Below are 27,582 nucleotides of genomic sequence, written 5' to 3'. Positions count from 1 at the left end.
ATTACCATAATCAAGATAAAGAACAGACCCACAAGGCCAAATGTTTCCTCATGCCCCTGCTTCCCAATATACCTCCTTCATCCCCAAGTAACCCTAAGTAACCACTAATCAGCTTTCTTGTCACTATAGATTAGTTTGCTTTTTCTGGAATATTTATAAATGTACTCATTTTGTATATCTTCTTTTACTTAGCATAATTATTTTGAGATTCATTCACATTGTTGAATGTAGCAATGGTTCATTCCATTGCTGGCAAGTATTCCATAAAAGAAAAAAAACTTTAAGATTTTAAAAAAGAAAATCTTGAGAAATCTTTAAGATTTCTTAAGATTTTAGCTATGGGTGTCATATCTGGGAAATCTTTGCCAAGTCCAAGGTCACAAAGATTTTCTTCAATGTTTTCTGCTAGAACTTTTAGAATATTTGGTTTTACCTTTAGGTCTATGATTCATTTTGAGTTAATTTTTATATATGGTGTGAGGTATGGGTTGAGTTCACTTTCTTACTTATAGCTGTCTAACCATTCTAATATAATTTGTTGGAAAGAATATCCCTTCTCCACTGAATTGCCTTTGCATCTTTGATGAAAATCAATTGACCATACACATGTGGGTCTATTTTTGGACTCTATTCTCATGCATTAATCTATTTATTTATCTTTATAATATCTTTTTTAATAGTAAAAAGAGTTAACATGAACCTACCATTTGACAGCCCTATGTAAGAAAATGTGCATTTACTACTAATTTAATTTCCACAACAATCTTATGAGGTAGACAGTCCATCTTGCTTTTCAGATGAAGAAGCAGAGGCTCAGGGAGGTGAAGTCATCTGTGGCCACACAGTCACTGAATGACTGTCTAATTTCAAAACCCATGCTATTAACCACTTATGACATACAGAATAATGTCCCCTTAATATGTTCATGTCCTAATTCCTGAAAGTTGATATGGTTTCACTGTGTCCCCACCCAGATCATCTTGAATTGTAGCTCCAATAATTCCCATGTGTAGTGGAAAGGGCCCAAAGGGAGGTAACTGAATCATGGGGGTGGGTCTTTCCCATGCTGTTCTCATGATAGTGAATAAGTCTCACGAGACCTGATGGTTTTATAAAGGGAAGCTCCCCTGCACATGCTCTCTTGCCTGCTGCCATGTAAAACATGACTTTGCTCCTTACACCATGACTGTGAGTCAATTAAACCTCTTTTTTAAAATAAGTTACCCAGTGTCAGGTATAGCTTTATTAGCAGCATGAGAACAGATTAAATATACTTCTGTATTGTTACCTTACATAAGAAAAGAGACTTGCAGATAAAATTAAGGATCTTTACTTTTTGTTGTTTTTGTTTCTATGTTCTTTTTATTTTTTTATTTTTTCCATTTTTTAAAACATTTATCCCAGATACTGAAGGTTAAGAATTTTGAGGTGGGGAGTTGGCTGGGCCTTTGAGGTTGGCCCAGTATAATACCAAGGAGCCTTTTAAGTGGGCAACAGGAGGATCAAAATCAAGGAAGGAGATGAGCCAAGGGAAAGAGAGGTCATAGAGAATCATTCAAAGATGCTGTGCTGCTGGCTTTGAAAAGGAAAGAAGGGACCAGGAGTCAAATACAGTGGCCTCTAAAGGCTAAAAAAAGCAAGGAAACAGATTCACCCTCAGGGCCTCCAGAGATAATCAGCAGTGCTGACACCTTGACATTAGCCCAGTGAAAGTAATTTCAGACTCCTGATTTCTAGAACTGTTAAAGAACACATTTGTATTGTTTAAGCCACTAAGTTTGTGGCAATTTGTTACAGCAGCAATAGGCAACTCATATACCACTAACTCATATTTTAATTTGGGTAAATTATTTAACATTTGGGAGTCACATTCATGTCTGTAATGGCCACAGTAATGTCTACTTTATAGAGCTAGGGTAATGAGAAGAGTGGGCCTGGCACAGAGTCATTGCTCCAGAAATATTAGCTATATTTTTCTTCTTCAGAAACCTCTAGGCATTTCCCCGTTAGGCCCTTAGTACTGACAGTGTTTTTTTGTTTTTGTTTTGTTTTGTTTTGTTTGAGACAGAATCTTGCTCTATCACCTAGGTTGGAGTACAGTGGCATGATCTCAGATCACTGCAGCCTCTGCCTCCTAGGTTCAAGCAATTCTCCCGCCTCAGCATCCCAAGTAGCTGGGATTACAGGTGCCCACCACCATGCCCACCTAATTTTTTGTATCTTTAGTAGAGATGGGGTTGCACTGTGTTGACCAGGCTGGTCTTGAACTCCTGACCGTGTAATCTGCCCACCTCAGCCTCCCAAAGTGCTGGGATTACAGGTGTGAGCCACCATGCCCAACTAGGACCGACAGCTTTTAAATTAGCCTATGGATACCTTGGTTCCTTGGTAGGAAAAGGGATCTCAGTTCTTGGAACATGACAGCCACTAGCCCTAAGTAACAGTTGGCAAGGTGAGAGCCCCACTGCAAGGAAGTCAGAGGGGTCCTAATGCTACCTGAGGTTGGTAGAGAGAGGCTCGAGTAGAAGGGGATGCTAACTCAAAACTACACTTGTCTCACCATAATGTTCTGAGGTTGGTTTTCTCTTTCCCTTAAACAAACATATTCCTATTTTTCAGTTCATTTACTGTCAACAAATACATCTCAAACCATGCCCCTTTATCAGGTTCACAGATTTTCTTACCAGTCAATTCATTTAGTCAAAAAATATTTACTGAGCACCCATTATATGAAAAGCCTGGTGCTAGTGCTAGGGTATCCAATCTGGACAGAAAGACAGATATTAAATAATGAAGTACACTCATAGATGGAAACTGTGGGCTGGGCATGGTAGCTCACATCTGTAATTCCAGCACTTTGGAAGCAACAGGAGGACCCCAGGAGCTCAAGAACAGCTGGGCAACATAACAAGACCCCATCTCTACAAAAAAAAAAAAAAAAAAAAAAAAACAAGAAAAAATAAATGAATACAAATTGTGATAAGTGCTATTTGGGAGAAAACAGAATGAGCGATGGAACTAAGAAGGGTAGCTTTGGTGGTTTACTCAGACAGGAACAAGAGGAAACACAACTCCTTCACTCATTCATTTATTCATTAATGAGTTATAGCGCTGTTTGCCATGAGTTGGCCATGAGTTCAGTGTTAGGGAATCAACAATATACATTAAATAAGGAGTCTTTAAACAGAAATACATAAAACAAGGTTATGTATTGATTAGTTAATGAAAATATGACCAGAGGCTCACAGGAACCTAACTCTGTGTTTCCCCAGGAGCAACAGTTCAGTATTGGCTAATTCAGTATTCAAAGGGACTGTACAGAACTTCCATGAATGAGAATTGATTGTACTTTAACTTCAGAATTTTAAGTGCTATGAAAGCAACTGAACGGTAATAGGCGACAGAGAGGTCAAGGAAGGTCTCTTGAGGAAGTGAGATCATAGTTTAGATCTCAGTGATAAGAAAGTTGCATAAAGGGAAGGTCTATCAGGAACAGCAAAAGCAACAGCCCTGAGGCTGGAATAAATTTGGAACATTCTGTGCTAAGCAAGGCTGGTGGGCTGTAGGTTGCTGAAGATGAGGAGGAAACAAGGTCAGGACCACTTGAGCACAGGAGCCAGTACCACTTGAGCACAGGAGCCAGTACCACTTGAGCACAGGAGCCAGGACAACTGTAAGGTGTGCCCAATGGCAAAGAAAGACCACAGGGGAGTTTGAGCAAGAAAGAGGAGTTTAAGCATTGTCAGACTGCTTAATGGATTGAAGAATGAGCCAAATGGACTGAAGGAGGCTGAGTGGAAGCAGTGATATCAACTAGGAGCCTTAGGAACTAACTGAAGTGAGGAGTGCCGAGATTGGGACTAAGGTTGCAGGTGAGAAGATAATGCGAAGCAGATGGGTTTGAGATAGATTTTAAAAGAGGTGGAATTCCCACAAGTTGGGGTGGTTTGGGAGGGGCAGGGAGGTGTGGAGGGAGACAGAGAAAGATATCAAAGATGACTCCCAGGTTTCACTAACTTAATAAATATTTATAGGGCAGCGTATCTTGCCACAGGCACTGTGCTGGGTGCTGATAACAGACATTCTCCCACTTTCTTCCTGCTGACATTCTCCCACTTTCTTCCTGCCTCCACACTCCACACCTCTGCCCCCAACCCCTCCACTACCACCCTGGTCCAGGCCATCACCATGTGTCCCTTGGATTGTTGCAATAACTTCCTAACTATTCTCCCCGCTTCAGTCCTTGCTCCTGCAATTTGCTACACAGTAGTCAGGACAACCTGACCCTTTAAAAACATGTCAGAGGGAGTCACTCTTTTCTTAAATACTGCCAATATTTCCCCTTCCTATTTGGTTAAGAAATAAAATCTTTACAGTGGCTTGTGGGGCTTTTAGGTCTTCTTCCTTGCCCCCATCATTGTCTCCTTTCTGTTTCTTAAAGTCAAGTGTGTCATATAAGTCAACTCTGAGAGGATCCCCCTCCATCCCACCAAAAGAAGTTTTGTTAAACTAAGATTATTTAGCCTTTACATGGAGGAATAACATTAGGTTAGTTGTCTAGGTTCTAGTTATTTGTTTAAAAACCAGCCTTTTTCCTTGAAATGGTGGCATCTTAGTGTGAAGTACAGATAAATATTACTGTACTTTTGACTTTTAAAAAAAATTTGAAAAATACTATTCTGATAAACGTCATAAGTTGCAGGCTTATAATGAGAGGGGAGATCCCCTTGCCTCCTTCCGCTTCCTGGTCTCCACCTCCTCCCTCCCCTCCCCGCTGGATATGAAGCAGGGTGAAAAAGAAATAAAATACCAAAGAGCTTGAATCTGTGGTCAGGCAACTTGCTGATGCCACTGACCAGGCCATAAAGAAGCCCAAGACCTGGGAAGATGACTTCCTTTTTAGTTCCCAGCATCTCTGCTATCTATAAGCCTTGAAAGAATTGCAAATGATGTTATCACTACCAGCTGGAGCCTAGCACTGGGTCAGGTCCCCCATGTTTGCACAACCCAGGCTCCCTCCTGGAAATACCTCTGCCAACTAATAATTTACTGCCTTTATCTTGTCTGTAAGTACCTACCCTCCCCTGCCTGCTCCCACTTGTACTGCATATGAACTAGCACATCAATGAAGCCAAAAGATTGTAAGGTCAGATGTCTAGCCAATGGACAATGACACCGTTTTGCCTCAGTATCCCCTTCAGTGTTGTAAGCCTATAAAAGGGGAAAGAAGCTACTTCTCAGGGAGCTTGGTAAATAAGGCTTTAGCCCCTGCAGCTCCCAGCCAAATAAAAAGCCATTTCCTTCCTCAGTCTGGTGTTCGAGAGGTTTCCCACCACTCCTGCTTTAATAATACTTAATGATTATAAAAGGTCTTTTAATAATCATAAAATGAATTTTTAACAGACTGCTTGATCCAAGTCTGTTTCTCAGTTTGAAATTCTCTTAATTTTTTTCTTCAAAAAAATTTTCATTTTATATTCTAAATGGAATGGTATCATTTTAGTCTGTGTACATTTTGATTGATCACTTCAGTTTGTAGTATTCCTGCTTGCTTACTGCATATGAAAATATTATAAAACTGAGGACACAAGTTCTAAATTGTATTTACACTTACCCATGCTCTCCATATTTACTGGTTCCATGTCTTCACTAGCTAGAATACAATAAAAGAAAGTCAAATTTTTGAATCAAACGTATGTTCGTTTATTATAATCTTTACCACACCTCAAAACATAAAATATAAGTGCAAATATACAATAAGAACTTAAACTATCTTGTGAATTATTAAATAGAGAAAATTGGAATAATTGTCTTTTACATAGTTATCTCTTAGTGATATGTTTGCTATGGCATTCATTATATGGCATTTAATTGATATCATAATGAAATTAGTCAAAAGTAAGAATAAATCTCCATATATCATATTCCTCATGCATTTGACTTTATGACACAAAATATTTTATTTCACTTGATATGTAAAACCATAATCATTTGGCTGCTAATATATGTACAAATATTAACTCCACACACACCAAAAAAATGCATTAAATGAATAAATAATCCTACCAGCTAATATTGGTTTTGGGCTTTTTTTGCCACGTGATGACTTTTTCTTTTGTTTTTGTTTTGGAGCCATGGTTCTGACTTGGGCTGCATAAAGAGATGATATTATTAGTAAATTATTGCAATTTGCAAATAACTTGAAATTTCAAATACTAAACATGATAATTTAATAAACTTAAGAATATATTTTCTAAGTTTTACCCTGGACTAAACCAACCTGTCTCTTCATAGAACGGGTGTTCTGTGACAAAGGTTTATTGCAACAATAATCTTACCGATGAGATCTTACTGTTCTGTTGGAGCCATTCAGCTGAAGCACACTGTAGTGACCAGAACAAAATATCAGCCACAGGCCCTGCCATGGAAGCCCAACAGAGGACTTGCCTTTCCCACCTCTCATTGACATTCCCATCCCAGGTAGCTGCTCTGTGCTGCCTTTTGCTGGGCTTCCCAACAGGTAGCTCACCACTGGGAGTCACAGGCCTACAATGTGCATATACATATATGATTTTTAAATTAACATAATTGAGATCATACTTTTGTCTTAGCATGTAAACATGTAACAACTAAGGCCTTATTTGGGCTATCAGAGAGAATGCCTCCAAAAGTTTTCCATGGAATTGCTCATCAATTTATATATAAATACATATATATATATATATTTTTCTATTTTATTGCACTTTAGGTTCTTGGGTACAGAACCTAAAGAAGAACATGCAGGACTGTTGCATAAATACATACATGGCAATGTGGTTTGCTACCTCCATCCCCATCACCTATATCTGGCATTTCTCCCCATGTTATCCCTCCCCAACTCCCCACCCCCAACTGTCCCACCCCAATCCCCCCTAACAGACCCCAGTATGTGATGCTCCCTTCCCTGTGTCCATGTGTTCCCACTGTTCAACACTCGCCTATGAGTGAGAACATGCAGTGTCTGATTTTCTGTTCTTGTCTCAGTTTGCTGAGAATGATGGTTTCCAGGTTCATCCATGTCCCTATAAAGTACATGGACTCATCGTTTTTTAGGGCTGCATAGTACTCCATGGTGCACATGTGCCACATTTTCCCTGTGCAATCTATAATTGATGGGCATTTGGGTTGGTTCCAGGTCTTTGCTATTGTAAACAGTGCTGCAATGAACATAAGTGTGCATGTGTCTTTATAACAGAATGATTTATAATCCTTTGGGTTTATATCCCCTGACCCAGTAACGGGATTGCTGGGTCAAATGGAATTTCTATTTTTAGGTCCTTGAATCACCACACTGTCTTCCACAATCATTGAACTAATTTACATTCCCACCAACAGTGTAAAAGTGTTCCTATTTCTCCACATCCTCTTCAGCATCTGTTGTCTCCAGATTTTTTAGTGATCGCCATTCAAACTGGAGATGGTATCTCAATGTGGTTTTGATTTGCATTTCTCTAATGACCAGTGATGATGAGCATTTTTTCATGTTTGTTGGCCTCATATATGTCTTCTTTTGAAAACTGTCTGTTCATATCCTTTGCCCACTTTTGAATAGGTTTGTTTCTCTTTTTCTTTTAAATCTATTTTAGTTCTTTGTAGATTCTGGATATAAGTCCTTTGTCAGATGGGTAGATTGCAAAAATTTTTTCCTATTCTGTTGGTTGCCAGTTCACTAAATGATTGTTTCTTTTGCTGTGCAGAAGTTCTGGAGTTTAATTAGATCCCATATGTCTATTTTGGCTTTTGTTGCCAATGCCTTTGGTGTTTTAGTCATGAAGTCCTTGCCTGTGCCCATGTCCTGAACAGTTTTGCCTAGGTTTTCTTATAAGGTTTTTATGGTGTTAGGTTTTATGTTTAAGTCTTTAATCCATCTGAAGTTAATTTTAGTGTAAGGTGTCAGGAAGGGGTCCAGTTTCTGCTTTCTGCACATGGCTAGCCAGTTTTCCCAATATCATTTATTAAACACGAATCCTTTGCCCATTGCTTGTTTTTGTCAGGTTTATCAAAGATCAGATGGTTGCAGATGTGTGGCATTGCCTCCAAGGCCTGTGTTCTGTTCCATTGGTCTATATCTCTGTTTTGGTACCAGTACCATGCTGTTTTGATTACTGTAGCCTTGTAGTATAGTTTGAAGTCAGGTAGCGTGATGCCTACAGCTTTGTTCTTTTTGCTTAGAATTGACTTGGTTGGCTATGCAGGCTCTCTTTTGGTTCCACATGAAGTTTAAGGTGGTTTTTTCCAGTTCTGTGAAGAGGGTCATAGGTAGCTTGACAGGGATAGCATTGAATCTATAAATTACTTTGGGCAGTATGGCCATTTTCACAATATGGATTCTTCCTAAACATGAGCAAGGAATGTTTCTCCATCTGTTTGTGTCCTCTCTTATTTCCTTGAGCAGTGGTTTGTAGTTCTCCTTGAAGAGGTCCTTTACATCCTTAGTTATTTGTATTCCTAGGTATTTTATTCTCTTTGTAGCAATTGTGAATGGCAGTTCGTTCTTGATTTGGCTCTCTTTAAGTCTGTTATTGGTGTACAGGAATGCTTGTAATTTTTACACAGTTTGAATGGGCTTGTTTTTTTTCTTGTAAATCTGTTTTAGTTCTTTGTGGATTCTGGATATTAGCCCTTTGTCAGATGGGTAGATTGCAAAAATTTTTTCCCATTCTGTTGGTTGCCAATTCACTCTAATGTCTGTTTCTTTTGCTGTGCAGAAGCTGTGGAGTTTGATTAGGTCCGATTTGTCTATTTTTGCTTTTGTTGCCAATGCTTTTAGTGTTTTGGTCATGAAGTCCTTGCATATGCCTATGTCCTGAATGGTTTTGCCTAGATTTTCTTCTAGGGTTTTTATGAATATCCTTTTTAATTTTCTGTCTCGTTGATCTGTCTAATATTGACAGTGGAGTGTTAAAGTCTCCCACTATTATTGTGTGGGAGTCTAAGTCTCTTTGTAGGTCATTAAGAACTTGCTTTATGTATCTGGGTGCTCCAGTATTGGGTGCATATATATTTAGGATCGTTAGTTCTTCCTGTTGCATTGATCCTTTTACCATTATGTAATGCCCTTCTTTGTCTCTTTCGATCCTTGTTGGTTTAAAGTCTATTTTACCAGAGACTAGGATTGCAACTCCTGCTATTTTTTGCTCTCCATTTGCTTGGTAAATCTTCCTCCAACCCTTTATTTTGAGCCTATGTGTATCCTTGCATGTGAGATGGGTTTCCTGGATACAGCACACCCATGAGTTTTCACTTTTTATCCAATTTGCCAGTCTGTGTCTTTTGATTGGGGCATTTAGCCCATTTACACTTAAGGTTATTACTGTTATGTGTGAATTTGATCCTGACATTTGATGCTAGCTGGATGTTTTGCTCATTATTGACACAGTTTCTTCATTGTGTCGATGCTGTTTACCATTTGGTATGGTTTTGGAGCAGCTGGTACTGGTTGTTACTTTCTATGTTTAGGGCTTCTTTCAGGAGCTCTAGTAAAGCAGGCCTGGTGGTGATGAAATCACTAAGCAATTGCTTGTTCGTAAAGGACTTTATTTCTCCTTTGCTTATGAAGTTTAGTTTGGCTGGATATGAAATTCTAGGTTGAACATTCTTTTCTTTATGGATGTTGAATATTGGCCCCCAACCTCTTCTGGCTTCTTGGGTTTCTGCTGAGAGATCCACTGTGAGTCTGATGGGCTTCCCTTTGTGGGTAACCTGACCTTTCTCTCTGGCTTCCCTTAGCATTTTTTCCTTCATTTCAACCCAGGTAAACCTGGCAATTATGAGCCTTGGGGTTGCTCTTCTTGTGGAATATCTTTGCGGTGTTCTCTGTATTTCCTGCACTTGAATATTGGCCTACCTTACTAGGTTGGGGAACTTCTCCTGGGATAATATCCTAGAGAGTGTTTCCCAGCTTGATTCATTCTCTCCGTCACATTCAGGTATACCTATCAAACGTAGATTAGGTCTTTTCACATAATCCCACATATCTTGGAGGCTTTGTTTGTTTCTTTTTACTTTTTCTCTAATCTTGCCTTCTTGTTTTATTTCATTGAGTTAATCTTCAATCTCTGATATACATTCTTCTGCTTGGTTGATTCGGCTACTGAAACTTGTGTCTGCTTTGTGAAGTTCTTCTGTTGTTTTTCAGCTCCATCAGTTCATTTGTATTCTTCTCTAAGCTGTTTATTTTTCTTTTTTTTTTTTTTTTTTTTTTTTTTTGAGACGGAGTTTCGCTCTTGTTACCCAGGCTGGAGTGCAATGGTGCAATCTCGGCTCACCACAACCTCCGCCTCCTGGGTTCAGGCAATTCTCCTGCCTCAGCCTCCCGAGTAGCTGGGATTACGGGCACGTGCCACCATGCCCAGCTAATTTTTTGTATTTTTAGTAGAGACGGGGTTTCACCATGTTGACCAGGATGGTCTCTATCTGTTGACCTCGTGATCCACCCGCCTCGGCCTCCCAAAGTGCTGGGATTACAGGCTTGAGCCACCACGCCCGGCCAAGCTGTTTATTTTCATTAGCATTTCGTCAAACCTTTTTTCAAGGTTCTTAGTTTCTGTTTTGCATTGGGTTAAATGCTCATCAATTCTGATAGGATAGAACACTGGCTAAGGTCATCACCATGACATCAAATCCTTGTCATCTCTTCCATGCTCACCTTTGTCCCATTCTGTTTAAATGGTTAGGACTGTGACTGCAGGAGCCTGGGCAGCAGAGTTTTTAAACAAGCTGTATTTTTTCCAGCTGAGTGACCTTAGGCAAATTATTTATTTTCTCTGAGTTCAGTTTATTCATCTATTTAATGGGGATAATAATAAAATCTACCCCACAAGGTGGTTGTGAAGACTTAATGAAATAAAGTATCATCATCAACTCAATCATCTCAGTCTGGTTTGCATCATTTTAACAAATCAACACAGACTACTATTTCATAGCCTATGGTCAAAATATCACAAGTTTTATTTTATATCTAGATGCTCAATTACAAAAATCTTATCCAAAGTGTGGATGTGAGTGTGTCTGTGTTTGTGTGTAAACATCTTCCCTTCAGATTTTCTCTTATTTTTTTTCAAATAATAAAAATGACAGCTCACATTTGTGAAGTGCTTACTATGTGCCAGGCACAGTTCCAAGTATTTTACATGTATTTTTAATTTAGTCTTAACCACATTTATTGACATATAAATAAAATGACTTGAATTATCCATCATCTGAAACATTTATCTTTGTGTTGGGAACATTACAATTCTTCTAGTGATTTTGAAATATGCAATGAATTATTGTTAACTTAATTTTCCTGCTACACCATTGAATACTAGATAACCACATTTTATTATTACTATTATCTTAATCCCCCTTTTATGATGAGAAAATGAGGCCCCAAGAGTTTCAGGTGACTCTCCTGAAAGGACAGAGAGAGCAACGGGCAGTGGTGTCAGGCTGTGAGCCCAAGCAGCCTGGCTCTGATAGCCATATTCTTAGTCTCTGTACTAGATGATCCCTTGGATCTCAATGATAACTGCTGTTTCATTACAAATGAAACTATTTTAAATCATTGTCTTAACTTAGAAAGGCAGGATTTGATAATATAAGCAATATTTTATGATTCTGACAATTTCTATTTTTAAGATATTCTGCAATGAATGGCTCTGACTCAACTCTTGAGACTGCCAAATGTCCTCCATATCACTTCCCCGTCTTAGCATAATTTTAAATCTTGCATCTCTTCCTTTTTTCAGATTACTTATCAATGTACCCCTCCTCCACATGCTATCCTAGCTGCATTTTAGTTTGATGTAAAATACTTAAAAACTTTTTTTTTCTCCTGAGGTGGAGTCTTGCTCTGTCACCCAGGCTGGAGTGCCATGGCATGCTCACACCTGTAATCCCAGCACTTTGGGAGGCCAAGGTGGGTGGATCATGAGGTTATAAGTTCAAGACCAGCCTGGCCGACATGGTGAAAAACTCTTAACTCACTTAGACTCACCCTATGCACACACCATCATCACCACCACTATTTATTCCACCCATATATACTGAGTGACTATGATGCACCAGATGCTGTCCTAGGTGTTAGGGATACAGCAGTGAACAAAATAGGCAAAACTCCTCATGAAAGCTTACATTCTAGGGAAAGATAGAAAATGAACAAATAAAGGAGGAAAATATAATTAGTATTTTAAGAGGTGAGAACTATTAAAAAGAAAAATAAGGTAGGAAAAGGAATCGGACATTGGAACAAAGATTTGAGAAAGAAGAAAGCAAGAAATGCAGATATCTGGGAGAGAAACAGTATTTTCAGGTGGAGGGAACAGTACATTTAAAGGTTCTAGAGCAGGATCATGCCTGGCATATTTAAGAAAACAGCAAGAAGGTCATGATGGCTGGAGCAGAGTCAGGGAAAGACTACAGGCAAAGTTAATCAGAGAGGTGATAGGGATATATTAGTCAGCTTTGCTGCAATAACAAATGACCCCTACATATCAGTGACATACAATAACAAACATTTACCTCTTCTCATGCTATTATGCACTGTGGTGTGGATGAGCTCTTTCAAGTCTTCTTTTTCTGGGATCCAGGCTGAAGAAGCAGACTCTATTTCACATATGCCACTTTCACAGCAGAGTAAAAAGCAAGAGAGCTAATGGAACTGCATAATGCAGCCTAACTTTCTCCTTGGCACTGACATATTGTGCCTCCTGCTCACATTCTTTTGGCCCAAGCAAGTAAGTCAATCCTGATAATGGGGGAGGGCTTCTCTGCCTGGTTGGCAGTAGGTGGGAATGTATGATCCTCTTACCCATAAGGGAGGTAATAACTGGGAATGCTATCATTGGAAACAACTATATAATATACCACAGGAGGGACTAGACCATGTATTAGGACTTTGGCTTTCACTCTGAATGAGGTGGGGAGTTACTGGATGATTTTGAGCTTAGAAGTTACTTTGCTCAATCTGTCCCACAATTTAAGGATCAATATGGCTGCTGTGTTGAGAAAAGACTGTAGCAAGGAAAGGGCTGAAGAAGGAAATCTAGTAGAGAGACATTTAATAATCCATGGGAGAGATGAGGGTGCTTATATCAGGGAGCTGAGAGTGAGATGGGAAAGGTGATTGGATTCTGGATATATTTTGTTAAGTAGAGCCAGTAAGATTCATTGGTGATAATAATACAGTATCCATGCTGTATTATCCAAACTGGTCCATGCTGTATTAGTTTTCTCTTAATGCTGTACCAAATTACCACAAATTTTGTGTATTAAAACTATACAAATCTATTATCTTACAGCTTTGTAGTTCAGATGTCTGATACAGATCTCACGGGGCTTAAACCAAGGAGTCAGCAGGGCTGCATTCCTTCCTTTCCAGTGCCTCTAAGAGAGAATTTGTTTTCTTGCCTTTTCCAATTTTTAGAGCCCACCATTTCTTGGTTTGTGGCCCCAGCCTCCAACTTCAAAGTCAGCATGGAGGGTTAAGTCCTTCTCACGTAGCTTTCTCTGACCTTCTCTTCTTTCTCTCTCACTTTTAAGGACCCTTGTGACTACATTGGGCCTACCTAGATAATCCAGGATAATCTCTCTATATTAAGGTCTCCTGATCTTTATTACATTTGTGACTTTACTTCTTTCCCATGTATGGTAACATATCCACAGGTTCCAGGAATTAAGAAGTGCTGCCTTAAAATTAAACTTGAATATAGGTATCAGTTTATAATCATCCCCCAAATAATCAAAGTAAGCAAGTGTCCTGTTCATTGCAAATGCTATAATTGAATGCTCTGTAGGTAATTTGAGTTTCCAGTTTTCAAGGAAAAACAAAGTCAAATTTTCAGCAATGAATTAGGCACCAAAACTGGAACATGCATTAATGCATGATGGCTTACCTGAACAGCTCATTTACTACTTTCACAAATGTTAAATGACTTCTGTCTAAATTACTGGCTAGTGACTAAGGGCAAAATGACCTAGTGAATTAGTCATTTTGATCAGATACTAGTGAACAGGTTGTTCTAAAGGGTTTTAGAGGTCTTAATTCTTCTTCATTAAAAACATAATATCTACATTTCTAGGCACCATAGATAGACACATTCATAACCTAAGTGAGCCAGGTGAATATAGTCTAGATTGAAAGGAAAATGATTACTTTGGGAGTAGCCACCTTATATTGTATTTCAGTTTCAGGCAAAATTTTGCAGTTTACTTTGGTAATTGGAAATTATAAAAATCCTACCAACATTTTGTCTAGAAAATAAATCACTTTTAATTGGGGGTATCTAAACCAAATGAATAATATACTCTGTATAATTTCAATAAACACATTTTTTCAAGGTGTTTTAATGCAGATCTTTCTTTTTAAAAACAAATCCCTGATAAAAGGTACTACTTTCAAATTACAGTAGAGCTTACTGTTTTGTTTTTTTTTTCATAAAATTAACTGAATATTTCAGAAAATGAATGTGTTATATTTTCCAAACTTTTTTCTATTAGATTGCTTATTAAAAAATTAAGAATACAAATCAAAACCACATTGAGACACACCACCTCATGCCAGTTAGAATGGCGACCATTAAAAAATCAGGAAACAACAGATGCTGGAGAGGATGTGGAGAAATAGGGATGCTTTTACACTGTTGGTGGGAGAGTAAATTAATTCAACCATTGTGGAAGACAGTGTGGCGATTCCTTAAGGATCTAGAAATAGAAATACCATTTGACCCAGCAATCCCATTACTGGGTATATACCCAAAGGATTATAAATCATTCTATTATAAAGTACATGCACATGTATGTTTATTGTGGCACTGTTCACAATAGCAAAGACTTGGAACCAATCCAAATGCCCATCAATGATAGACTGGATAAAGAAAATGTGGCACATACACATGACAGAATACTATGCAGCCATAAAAAAGGATGAATTCATGTCTTTTGCAGGGACAATGGATGAAACTGGAAACCATCATTCTCAGCAAACTGACACAAGAACAGAAAACCAAACACCACATATTCTCACTCATAAGTGGGTGTTGAACAATGAGAGCACACGGACACAGGGAGGGGAACGTCACACACCAGGACCTGGGGGGTGGGGGGCTAAGGAGGAATAGCAGGGGGTGACAGGATTGGGGAGGGATAGCATTAGGAGAATTACCTAATGTAAATGACAGAGTGATGGATGCAGCAAACCACCATCATGGCACATGTACACCTATGTAACAAACCTATATGATCTCAACATATACCCTAGAACTTAAAGTATAATAAACAAATTTTTTTAAAAGATTATGAAAATTGTTCAATACCTGATCCTACGTTACTAAGATTACTTTGAAATGTGCATAACATTTTTTTCTGTTCCCAGTTGAAATCAATTTGTAATTATTAAGAGTAGCAGAAGAGCTATTTCATCTACTCCTAAAATAAAGGTTGTGACCAACCCAGTGGCTTGTGTTTTGACTGGTTTTCAAAGTATTAGAGCTGATTGTATTTCAAAACAGAAACTGGGAAGGTAACAAGTAGAAATGTTTAAACATTTTCATTAAAAATATTTTTTATATTAAAATTACTTATTTTCTTTGTAAATTAATTTACCCATTTCAGAATACCTTTTGAAGTATAAATAAAAGTACTTTGAAGTACAAAGGTCACATTTTCTAGACTCTATGTTAACAGCAAGAGACATGAGAGGTTGACAAATGTAGGTACCGGGTAAGTCCTCTGCATAACAGATCAAAAACTGTGATGGTGCATCACCTGATTACGAAGAATACTGCATTCACAGCTGTTTATGATCCGGTTCCAAACTAACTCTCTAAATTGCCCATAACTATATCCTTTTATGATGTTTCTATCATTCAGTAGGTTAACTACTATAGATGAAGGCATAAGTGACATCAATTAAATTGTCATAATACAGTGATTTAAGCAGCTATTAATCTCCTCTCTTCACTTTATTCATGTAATGCATCATGAGAGTTGTCAGAATCAACATGGAGACACTTGTGTTAAAAAACCCTGAAAAATAGAGCTAGGGAAGGCCATGAAGGGAGAGTATATTACAAATGCCTGATAACGAGAACTATCACAAAAGACTATACAAAATCACAACCTTGCATAAAGGCCATTGCCACTCTACACAAAAAAAGTACTTCTGGAAGGACATCTGCCTAGCAACTGCCTGTCCAACCTCAGACTGGTGCCATTCTTGTCACTGATTCTGTAGCCAAGGATAACTATCTAAAGACAATTACATAATCCTCCTTATTTTTCCTTCAAAAACCTTTGTCTTCTATCTCCTTGAATATGCATATAGTTTACTACAGCACACATCTTCCCATTGTAATGCCTGCATGGTGTGGAGCAGGAGCAGCAGGATGGGTGGCAAGGAAGGGGATTCTCCAGAGAGGAAGGGTAGAAAGTCCTGGACTGTTTGGGAATGGATGGGAACCGTGTGAGGGTGGAATAAAACCGGAAAAGCTGATGCAGTGAGGCAGACTGTGAAGGGATCGATAGCCATACTTATATGAGTTTGGACTCTATTTTGTTTTGCAAAGTCTGGTGTGTACACCACCGGTGCAAGACTGCTTTGCAATGCTTTTAAAAATGCAGAGTCCCAGGTTCACCCCAGACCTGCAGAATGAAAAGAGGTCCAGTAAATTTGCATTTCAAATGAGCTCCATTTCTACAATCTGGAAGAGAATGCTACTGTGAATGATAAAGTCCCACAAAAGTCATTATAAAGGGAAGAGACTTGATAAGAGATACATTTTTGGACAGTTCTGAGGTTGGCCTCTTGAGTAGTTGTTCTGGTTAGACAACTACTTAGTCTGCCTTACTGCATCAACTTTTCCAGTTTTATTCCACCCTCACAAGGTTCCCATCCATTCCCAAACAGTCCAAGACTTTCTCCCCTCCTCCCTGGAGAATTCCCTTCCTTGCCACCCCTCCTGCTGCTCCTGTTTCCCAAATAAACATTTTATTTCAGAGAGTCCCCCTCTCTGTTTGCTATCTAGGTTGACAGCACATACCCGTTTACATGCTCCCATTTGTTGCCTGTGTGTATGTGTGGCTTATTCCCAGTCAAGAGATCTTGATAATGAAAGGACTTGTAGCACTGGCACCTCCTCTTTAACTGGGTTCTTCCTTACGAAAGTCTTATCTTTCCAGGTCTTCTTCAATTAGCTGACCTCATCTAGGTGGCCATCATCCTCTTTTCTCTTCCCAAAGAATTTATAAGCTCATCATGCTTGCCTTCCATCTTTTTATTTATTTTATTTTTTAATTGAGACAGAGTCTCGCTCTGTTACCCAGGCTGGAGTGCAATGGCACAATCTCGGCTTACTGCAACTTCCGCCTCCTGGGTTCAAGCAATTCTCCTGCCTCAGCCTCCCAAGTAGTTGGGATTACAGGTACCCACCACCACACCCAGCTAGTTTTTTTTTTTTTTTTTAGTAGAAATATGGTTTCGCCATATTGGCCAGGCTGGTCTTGAACTCCTGACCTCAGGTGATCCGCCTACTTCGGCCTCCCAAAGTGGGATTACAGGCGTAAGCCACGACACCTGGCCTTTTATTTTATTTTTAAGAGATGAAGTCTCGCTTTGTTGCCCAGGCTGGTCTAGAACTCCTGGCCTCAAGCAATCCTCCTGCCTCAGCCTCCCAAAATGCCAGAATTATAGGCATGAGCTACCTCTCCATGGCTATCTTCTTTTTTAAAACAAACAGATTTAGAACAAATCCCAAGACTAACATCTTGGACCTCTGGTAAATGTGTCTCCAAAAACTACTAATTCTCAGTAATCTTCACTAAGACCTGATTAAGCTTCAAGATTCTCTTGAGCCTTTCAGCCCTATTTCGGCAGGCATACAACATCCACCCCTAGAGACAACCATTCCTACAATGTCTCTTATTAGTCTATACTCTTGTTTCTTTCCCTTTATACCTATTTCCACTTCTTTCCAAGACTGGATATTCACTTATTTAAGTAGATGCTGTCCTATTACTTCTTCCTTCCAAATATCTCCTGAATTCCAAGCCCTCGTCTCCTACATCATTCTCTGGTTCAGGTCTTTAACACATCCTCCAAAACTGGAGCCCCAACCCTGTTTTGTGCCATGAACCTTTGGCAGCCTGATGAAGCCCATGCATCAGATAAACACAGGATTACAAAGAAGATAGATTACATGGAAACATGGTTATTAAAATGTTTTAAAATTATGATATAATAATATGTACTTCTTTAACACATTAAATAACAAAATCTAGCAGTGGTTCTAATAAATACCTTAATTGTGAGGTAATGATGAGTGTATATAATATATTTACAACCTCCATAATGTAATATGAAAAGAACTATAATTTGTGGGCAAAGTCACAGGCCCGTGAGCACCACTGTGGTTTGTTACCAAATGCATACATTTCAATTGGTGGTTAGTGAAAATACATACGTAATTTTAAAAATCCACAGATTCTTCTCCCCCAATCCTCTGCCCTAAATCATGGACACTTAATTGGCCTCTCTGCCTCTGTTCTAACCAGGACACCTACTTAAGAGGCCAACCTCAGAACTTTCCAAAAATGCATCTCTTATCAAGTCTTTTCCCTCTAATGACTTGTGTGGGTCTTTATCATTCACAGTAGCATTCTCTTCCAGATTGTAGAAATGGAGCTCATTTGAAATGCAAATTTACTGGACCTCTTTTCATTCTGCAGGTCTGGGGTGAGCCTGGGACTCTGCATTTTTAAAAGCATTGCAAAGCAGTCTTGCACCGGTGGTGTACACACCAGACTTTGCAAAACAAAATAGAGTCCAAACTCATATAAGTATGGCTATCGATCCCTTCACAGTCTGCCTCACTGCATCAGCTTTTCCGGTTTTATTCCACCCTCACACGGTTCCCATCCATTCCCAAACAGTCCAGGACTTTCTACCCTTCCTCTCTGGAGAATCCCCTTCCTTACCACCCATCCTGCAGCTCCTTCTCCACACCCTGCAGGCATCTCTCTGCTTGCTTCAATCTGACTCATCATTCAAGGCCAATATTACCTTTCTCTCCAAAGCCTGAAGCCTCCCTGACTTACTCACTCAGGCTGAAACAATCTTGTTTTCCCTGACACTTTCCAATCACACTATGTGTAGTTAATTATGTCAGGCCTTTGCAAAGGCAGAGGGCTTCAGAGCTTCCTGAAAGATTGCTGCGAATTCATTTAGCATTCACCACCATACAAAAGAAGGTGTTGAGCAGCAATTAGATACTAGGTAAACTAGTCACTAGGGGGAATAAGGCAATGTCCTTACTTTCAAAGAGTTTGTGTTCCCTGTTCATCTTCCTCACTCTGTCTATATCTACTCCAGCCTTTTCTTTACTGGACCTCTTTTGGTCCTGAGTAATCTATTTCAGCCCACATTAATATTTTATTCTTTGACCTCCACCCCTAGACGGAAAATCAGAATCATGCTGTTTTGGCATTCATTCATTCGTGGATATATTGAGCTCCTACTATGTGCTAGACAATATGATAGCCACTGGGTATATATAACATGGGAACAAGACAGTACATTCCCTCAAAGTTCTTAGAGTGTCGTTAACCGCTCTCTCATTGCTACTTTTGTCTCTCTCCCTCGCTAGGCTGGAAGCTTTCTGAAAGCAAGGAAAGACTTGTACTTTTTGTAGTCTTTACTGCCACTAGCCCAGCACGTCGCTGACACAGCAAGTGTTCAAATACCCTTGAAAGACTGAGTAAAAATACTTGGTTTCCACGCCCCCTTTCCGATTCAGAGATTCCCTTACCTGATACTGCTGAACCGAAAGAAAAGGAGCCTCTTTGCAGTGCCCTCGGGAAAAGCTCCTTTGAAAGCTGGAGGTGGGAGTTTCACTCTCCTCTCTCAGAAAAGCAAATCCCAAGGGCACAACTGCAGCTCCTCTGCCGACTGTTGCTAGGACGCATCCGTCGCTGAGAAAAAAAAGGCGATTCCTCTGCAAGATTGACAAAGCACCTCTACCAATACAATGTCCGCTCCCTAACAGTCTCTTTGAAAGAGACTTGTGATTGGTTGTCACGTTGTGACGTCACTTAACGCGACCCTGGTGAGACCAACAGTTTTCCACTACAAGAAAAGGGTTTTCTGGCTTAGGTATATTGATGACAGTGGCCCGGCCTGACCCCAGGTCTGACAGGCTCAGTCCATGCTTCACATCCACCGCAATCTCACGCAGAGAATTTTTTTGGGGTGTGGACCTAAGAACCAGGACAGAAGATGGTAAGGCTGCCCGCTCAGAATCCTTTCAGGCAGCTTTCCTGCCTACCCCCTGCAGTGAGCTGGGCCCTCGTGGGATTGGAGAGGAAGCTGCGCTCCACTGGGTGTCCTGCGCGCCCCAGAACCCTAATGGGTTACATTTCCCTCTTGCCAGAATAACTTTCGTTTAGAATTTGACTCAAGGTATGAGTCTCTGGGGAAGAAACTTGAATCTGTGAGTAACCCAAGGTTCATTTTATGTGATTAGGAGTCCTATGGGATTCACACGGTGAAGCTAAACTCTCTGAACACTGTTCTCCTCCTTTCCTTTAAAAAATAACTGCCTAATTTGTAAACAGGCAGAATTTAATAATGTAATTGACTGCTGTAATTGGTTTAAATTACTTTTTACACCCAATTTAAATAAAATCTTTAATTGAGAAGAGGCTGGTCATTTATAACATATGAGAGTTTAGGGGCTGGGCGCGGTTGCTCACGCCTGTAATCCCAGCGTTTTGGAAGGCCGAGGCTGGTGGATAGAGAGCATCAGGTCAGAGCACGAGGTCAGGAGATAGAGAGCATCCTGGCCAACACGGTGAAAACCCGTCTCTACTAAAAATACAAAAAATTTGCCGGACATGGTGGCGTGTGCCTGTAGTCCCAGCTACTCTGGAGGCTGAGCCAGGAGAATCACTTGAACCTCGTAGGCAGAGGTGCAGTGAGCCAAGACGGCGCCACTAGACTCCAGTGTGGGCAATAGAGTGAGACTCTGTCTCAAAAAAGAATACTAATATTTATTATTATAACTGCCTAATTTATAAACTGGCAGAATTTAATAAAATTATGCAATTGCTGTAATTAGTCTAAATTAATTTTTACATCCAATATAAATAAATTGAGAAGATCATTTATAACATATAAGACTTTAAGAATCCTAAATGAAGAATTTTTACATGATGTATAGAAAGATCATGGAGATTCTTTCAAATTTCTGAAGAATTTGTTCACAAATTTCAAATAAATTTTACTATGCAAATTATGAAGGGAAAGAAAACTAAAAAAAAAGGTATCATGTAAACATTCTGACAACCTTTTTCCAGGCTTGTCTACTACCAGACACTGGAAGATTCGTTTTCCCCTGGGCTCAGTCTTGAGTCCTTTTCTCACTCTTCACACTCTCTGGTGTCATCAGCATCATATATTCCCCTTAGCTTCAGTCATTACCTCTAAACACACCAGACTTCCATTTCTACATTCTCAGTCTAAGGTAATGCTTACATTCCAGGTGTGAATTTCCTCTAGCTACTGGACATTTCCACTACCTGTCTAGTTCAGTTCATGTTGTTTAATAGATGCTAAATAAAGGTTAAATGGAGTAAATGAATGAATTACCATAGCACCACAACTTAGCAGAGCTAAAGTCGACTCATTATCTTTCAGAAACCTTTTTTTATTCTTTATTTCCTACCCTAGGTAATAGTATCATTGTCTATCAGTTGCGAAACTAGAAATCTGAAAGTCAAATCCTTGACTCCTTTTCTGCCCATAGTCAACATGTCACTAAGTCCTGTCATTTTTCTTTCTTAACTGTCTCTCAGTCCCTTTTCTCTTAGCCATTCTCTGCCTCTGCTTTATTTCAGATACCTTATCTCTCACCTAGACAGTAGCAATAGTGTTTTGACTTGTTCTCTCTCTTTCCTTTATTTGCCAAATTGCCACAGAATTTTCCAAATCACAGATTGAATCCTGATATCACTCCTTAAATATGCTCGATCTGGCACATGAAACCCTGAATAAACAGGATTCTGAAAGACACTGGAAATAAATCTGGAAGGTAATTAGTTATTTTTCTACCTCATTTCCTGCCTCTGTTCCCAGCCTAACCTATATTTTTGTCCACTGCTTCTTAACTGAAGACCCTTAAGTGACAAGGAGCAAAGGAGCATGAAATCACAGAGGCTGGGAATAATAGGTTGATGGAAAGGTTTATAACATGAAAATGACTTCTGTAATGGAGATATATTTGTTTCATATAAAGAATGTATGAAGTTTTTGCATTTGGCTCTGTAATGGTTTCGTGTTTGTTTCATTTAAAAAAAAAGTTTAAAGCCACTATTAACTAAAATTGGCAGAAAATTGAATAAACACGAAGAAACCTTAGGCAACTGTGACATGCTCATCCTGTGGTTTTGCATAGTCCCTGACATACTGCTGTGCAGATCTAGGAGTTTGTGGGTCTCAGGTTGAGAGCCAGAGCTCTGGTTACACAGCTCCTGACTAGTCCCCTGTGCTGTGCTGGGTTACAAGTGTGTGTCTGCTCATCCCACTGCCTCCACTTCTGCCTCTACCTCCATCAGTAATGCCTTTCTTCATCCTCATTACTTGGTAAAAGACTATTTTTCAAGACCCAACTCAAATGTCACCTTCTCTGTATAGCCATACAGGCACTCAGTAGAATTAGACACTTTTTCCTCTGTTTTTCCATTATAGCAAGTATTACATTGTGTTGCAATAGCTTGTTTACATAGATGTCTCCCCTTCTAGACTTTAAGGCAGGGATGGTGTCTCATTACTCTATATCTCCTTTGTAACCTTTATATCACGTTGTGATATCGTGTCAAACACAAGTTTGTTGTTGTTGCTTAGGGGATCTCACTATGTTGCTCAGGCTGGTCTTGAACTCCTAGGCTCAAGTGTCTACCTTTTTTGGCATCCCAAAGTGCTGGGATTACAGGCGTGAGCCACCACGGCTGGCTGGACATAGGTATTTAAAATATATGTTTAATTATTTAATTGTTCTTGGAGGCAAATCTAAAACAAGCTCTCTAACAGAAGCTTCTTCCTATTTTTTCAAAGAATTTGCTTTCCTTAAAAAAATTATAATTCTTCACAATCAGATTTAAGGAAGTAAGAATTATAACCTTGTAACGTGGATGAGACACAAATCCTTCTGTAATCTTTTCTTTAGAGACATGCCAAGGGGATATCCATTTGATGGAATGTGTCATAAGTCATAATACCAAGAAAGTTAAAAGTTAAATTGGAAATGTTTAGAAATTTCTTCATGTTATAAATTCATGATTGATTGACCATCTGCTCTTTCATGGGAGTGGTCAGAAATGAAATATCTTCATGGTAGCTAATGAATATGTGCCTGCTCTTCCAGGGGAGGTTGAATTGAATTTCTCTGAAATTTGAATATATGTAAAAACTAGTTTTAGTTTTATTTATTGAGTGAAAATCTAAAGAGTCAAGAAGTCATAATTAAAAATATTTCTCGGATATCTTTAAGAACATCTTGATAAGTTTCAGATTGGGTTTACAAATGGATAATCTCATAAATTGATGAGGTAGATTTTTACTACTTATTATTTTGGTGAATGACTTGCTCACCCTTTTTTTTTTTTTTTTTTTTTTTTCTGAGACGGAGTTTTGCTCTTGTTACCCAGGCTGGAATGCAATGGCGTGATCTCGGCTCACCGCAACCTCCATCTCCTGGGTTCAAGCAATTCTCCTGCCTCAGCCTCCTGAGTAGCTGGGACTACAGGCACACGCCACCATGCCCAGCTAATTTTTGTATTTTTAGTAGAGACAGGGTTTCACCATGTTGACCAGGATGGTCTCCATCTCTTGACCTCGTGATCCACCCACCTCGGCCTCCCAAAGTGCTGGGATTATAGGCGTGAGCTACCGTGCCCGGCTTGCTCACCCTTTTTATGAAATTTTTTTAAGAGTTAGCTTAGAAACTAGGGGTGGAGGATCCTATTTTATGCCTGGAATGGAGAAGTATTCTTGTATGAGCCCTAAACTGCTGGGATTACTACACATTTTTCAAGCGCCTGGGGAAACTACCACAACCTATTGCATGAGGAAGTGAGAAGCATCTAAAGAGTACTCTGCTTCAGAAAGGAGTAAAGAGATGGAAAAACCTGATCCTGGGGCAAATATTTAGCTGTTTGAAGAAAGGGACAATTGTGGCAATTCTAGAAAAAGATGGACTAGAACATCAATGAGAAATTAGAATCTATACAACATTAAATTAGAAAGGCATTATTACTACTGCACAGAATGGCTTGAGTCTACTGGGGACTAAGGAGGACACAGGCCCCAAGTGGCTCCAGAATTGCTGGCCCTTCCCACAAGAGAAGGTAGGACCGTAGCACTCATCTGCAGTCTGCAGGCAGCAGATATCTCCAGAAGGGCCAAAGCAAGAGCCATGGAGGTAAAAATGGGGCCATGGGGCAGCAGAGTGGACTTATTTGTGAGTATGGCTGAGACTTCACTCCCTACACCCAGAATAGTTGGTGGGGGAGTCATTGTATGGTAGTGATAGTCCTATAATATCATCAAGCATTAAGAGCCAGTAAATATCAGTTCTACATGTATAATTTTTACTGTCTTTAGAGCATTTAGAATATTTTTTAAAGTGAAGTCACTCAAATAATATTGTGTTTAAAGTAAGGAAATTATGTTGAAACCTAAATTTCTTACTTTCTGGATAGGTGGCATTAGACAAGTTATTAAACTCTCTAAATCTCATCTGAAAAATTTGGGATGATAAAGCTTTCATTAGAGTCAGGCCAGATAAAGGGCAAGAGCAACCACATTGAGCAACTAAGGATGAGGGCAACCAATGCTCTTCTAAGGAGCATTCTTCAAAAGATACCAAACTTCTGTGTTGTGAATCGCAAATAGATTGTCAGTTAGTTTGGGTTTCCACAGGGAAATTTTTACATATCACAAGAGACATAAATGTCTTTTTCTCTCAACCAAATAGCTTCAGATTGTAAGTCAAATCTATGTTGAAAAATTTTGCCATGTAAAGGTACCAATCATGAAGGTCAACCAAAAGGCAATACTTCCATTCCTGAGTTCAGCCTGCTTTGATACCTACATTTTGATTTAATTTTTAATTTTTTTGAGATGGAGTCTTGCTTTGTCACCCAGGCTGGAATGCAGTGGCATAATCTTGGCTCACGGCAACCTCAGCCTCCCAGGTTCAAGCGATTCTTGTGCCTCAGCCTCCTGAGTAGCTGAGATTACAGGTGTGTGCCACCACATCCAGCTAATTTTTTTGTATTTTTAGTTGAGATGGGTTTCACCATTTTGGCCAGCCTGGTCTCGAACTCCTGACCTCAAGTGATTTCCCTGCCTTGGCCTCCCAAAGTGATGGGATTATGGGGATGAGCCACTGCACCCAGCCTGATACCTCCATTTTGAACAGTTCAGTACTCTCCCCAAAAGTTGTCTAGTTTGGAAAAGTGTGTGTTATTAAGTTATTTCAAATGTAAGGAAAGAATATATGTTTGTTAACAGAAATCAGTTTTTCCCTATTTCCACTAGATAAACAGTGAACACAGTTTTAAGGGGAATTAATATGAATGGATGCCAAATTACTAGGCTGTCCAGATTGCCCACAGATATTAATCTGTCCCTTCCCCATAGCATTGCCATGAAAAACCAGAGAGTGCCTCACATGTGGCATATTCTCAGCAAATAGTTGTGGAACCAGAATTAATCAAAATTCTGTTCAAAATAAATGTATAGACATTACCTCTGTCCTTTGGTGACTATTAAAAGCAGATTTGAATATCCAACTGTCTACAAGATATTTCTACTTCGATGTCTAATACATAGTTATTAGACATATAATACCTAAAACCTGGCCTTCTCTTCAATGCCAGCCAGGAAATATTTGCTACTGGACCACTAGTTTATGAAATAACTGTTACCCATCTGTAATAAAAGTAGTTCTGAAATTGAGTATTTAAAAACTTTTTAGAAAATGGACACAGTAACTTTGTGTTATGTATGAACAGAATTGAGGTTTGTATTTCAAATGTCATTATTTCATTCTTTTAGCAATTTATTTGTGTTGTAATTTTACAGAATTATTAGTCTGTGAAAGAAATGAAAACAAAACCAAGTCAACTAACCCTTTAACAGATAGTCTGAGAAGCAGGTAATAGACATCTCAGATACACATTAAAAACTGAACTGCTGATTCTACCCAGATACCTGCTCCTCCTGCCGTCTTTTTCATCTTAGTTGATGGCAATTTCATCTTCAGGGTCACTCTGCAAAAACTTAAGAGTCATCCTTCACATGTCTTCTTCCATCCTTCACACTTTTGGAATATATTTTCAACACTGCAGTCAGAGGGATGCACTTTTAAAACAAGTCATATCATGTCACTCCTCTGCTCAAAACCTTCCAACAGCTCTAATTTCACTCCATTTAAAAACCAAGGTCCTCACAATGGCCAAGGTCCAGCATAACCTCATTCCTGTTACTAGCTTCACTTCCTACCATTATTCCCTACAGCTCACACCACGACAGACGCACTGGTGTCCTTGAGGTTACTCAAACACACTGGGCATGCATCTCCTTTTCTGTATTGCCTGTTGCCTCTGCCTGGAGAACTTAGCAAGATATCCTTCAAGTTTTTGCTAAAATGTTAACTTCTCACCAGATGTGGTGGTTCATGCCTGTAATCCCAGCACTTTGGGAGGCTGAGGTGGGCAAATCACGAGGTCAAGAGATCGAGACCATCCTGGCCAATAGGTGAAACCCCATCTCTACTAAAAATACAAAAAAATTAGCTGAGTGTGGTGGCACACTCCTGTAGTCCCATTTACTCGGGAGGCTGAGGCAGAAGAATCACTTGAATCTGGGAGGTGGATGTTGCAGTGAGCTGAGATCACACCACTGCACTCCAGTCTGGTGATAGAGTGAGACTCTGTCTCAAAACAACAACAGTAACAACAAAAAACAACAAAAAAATTTAACTTCTCAGTGAGGCCTACTCTCTTCTCTTTAAAATGCCAACTTCTCAGCACTCCTCATTCTCCTTTCTCCACTTTATTTCTACTCATAATATTTATAACCTTCTAACACACTATGTACTTTACTGTTTTTGTCCACTAAAATGAAAAGTCTACAAGGGCAGGGATTTTTGCCATGCTTACTGCTCCTGTTCCAGTATCTAAGTCTATGTTGGCATATAGAAGGTATGCTACAAATATTCATTAAAGGATTTGGAACAACCACCTTGTAGAGTAATTTGGCAGTATATATTTGAAGCAGAATTGGTCACAAGAAACAGACTTCTTGGACACTGAACTAGGAAGGAAAGGTGTTTTATTATTATTACAGCGGGGAGCCAGGCGACAAGTTTTGTCTTAACTACCAAGCTCACCTAACAAAGAGAAGCTCTGCCTTTATATGGCTTACACTCTAGATACTACATGTGAAAGGATCTTAGGTTTACAGCCTTAGAAATTACATGTGAAAGGGTCTTGGTCAGTGGAGGAGTG

At 39.4% G+C, this 27,582-nt stretch overlaps 2 protein-coding genes across 5 annotated transcripts in view; one reads left to right on the top strand and one right to left on the bottom strand.

Moving 5' to 3' along the window:
- The window catches only part of DNAI3 (dynein axonemal intermediate chain 3), an 84,413-nt gene extending 64,405 nt beyond the window's left edge, over positions 1-20,008 (bottom strand). For 2 of the 3 annotated variants that reach the window (XM_054236491.2, XM_009001604.5), the window contains exons 1-3: positions 19,821-20,008; positions 6,067-6,150; positions 5,615-5,653 (exon numbers count right to left, since the gene is read on the bottom strand). In XM_054236491.2, coding sequence (XP_054092466.1) covers positions 5,615-5,653; positions 6,067-6,136 — 109 coding nt within the window. In that variant the 5' untranslated portion in view covers positions 6,137-6,150; positions 19,821-20,008. Of the gene's footprint in view, positions 1-5,614; positions 5,654-6,066; positions 6,151-6,338; positions 6,379-19,820 lie in introns of those variants that run through there. The other variant, XM_078332347.1, reaches the window with a different exon arrangement.
- Positions 20,009-20,136: 128 nt separating this feature from the next.
- Positions 20,137-27,582, top strand: part of MCOLN3 (mucolipin TRP cation channel 3) — a 47,666-nt gene continuing 40,220 nt past the window's right edge. The window contains exons 1-2 of one of the 2 annotated variants that reach the window (XM_035252029.3): positions 20,137-20,290; positions 21,988-22,100. Coding sequence is in view for 1 of the 2 variants with exons in the window: in XM_009001606.5 (XP_008999854.1) it covers positions 20,173-20,290 (118 nt within the window). In the remaining variant the exon portion in view is untranslated. The remainder of the gene's footprint in view (positions 20,291-21,987; positions 22,101-27,582) is intronic. The other variant, XM_009001606.5, reaches the window with a different exon arrangement.

This window comes from Callithrix jacchus, chromosome 7, assembly GCF_049354715.1.
Source record: "Callithrix jacchus isolate 240 chromosome 7, calJac240_pri, whole genome shotgun sequence".
In the NCBI taxonomy this organism is placed as follows: domain Eukaryota; kingdom Metazoa; phylum Chordata; class Mammalia; order Primates; family Cebidae; genus Callithrix; species Callithrix jacchus.
Note: the sequence above shows the minus strand (reverse complement) of the source record. Positions and strands in the feature narration are given on the sequence as shown.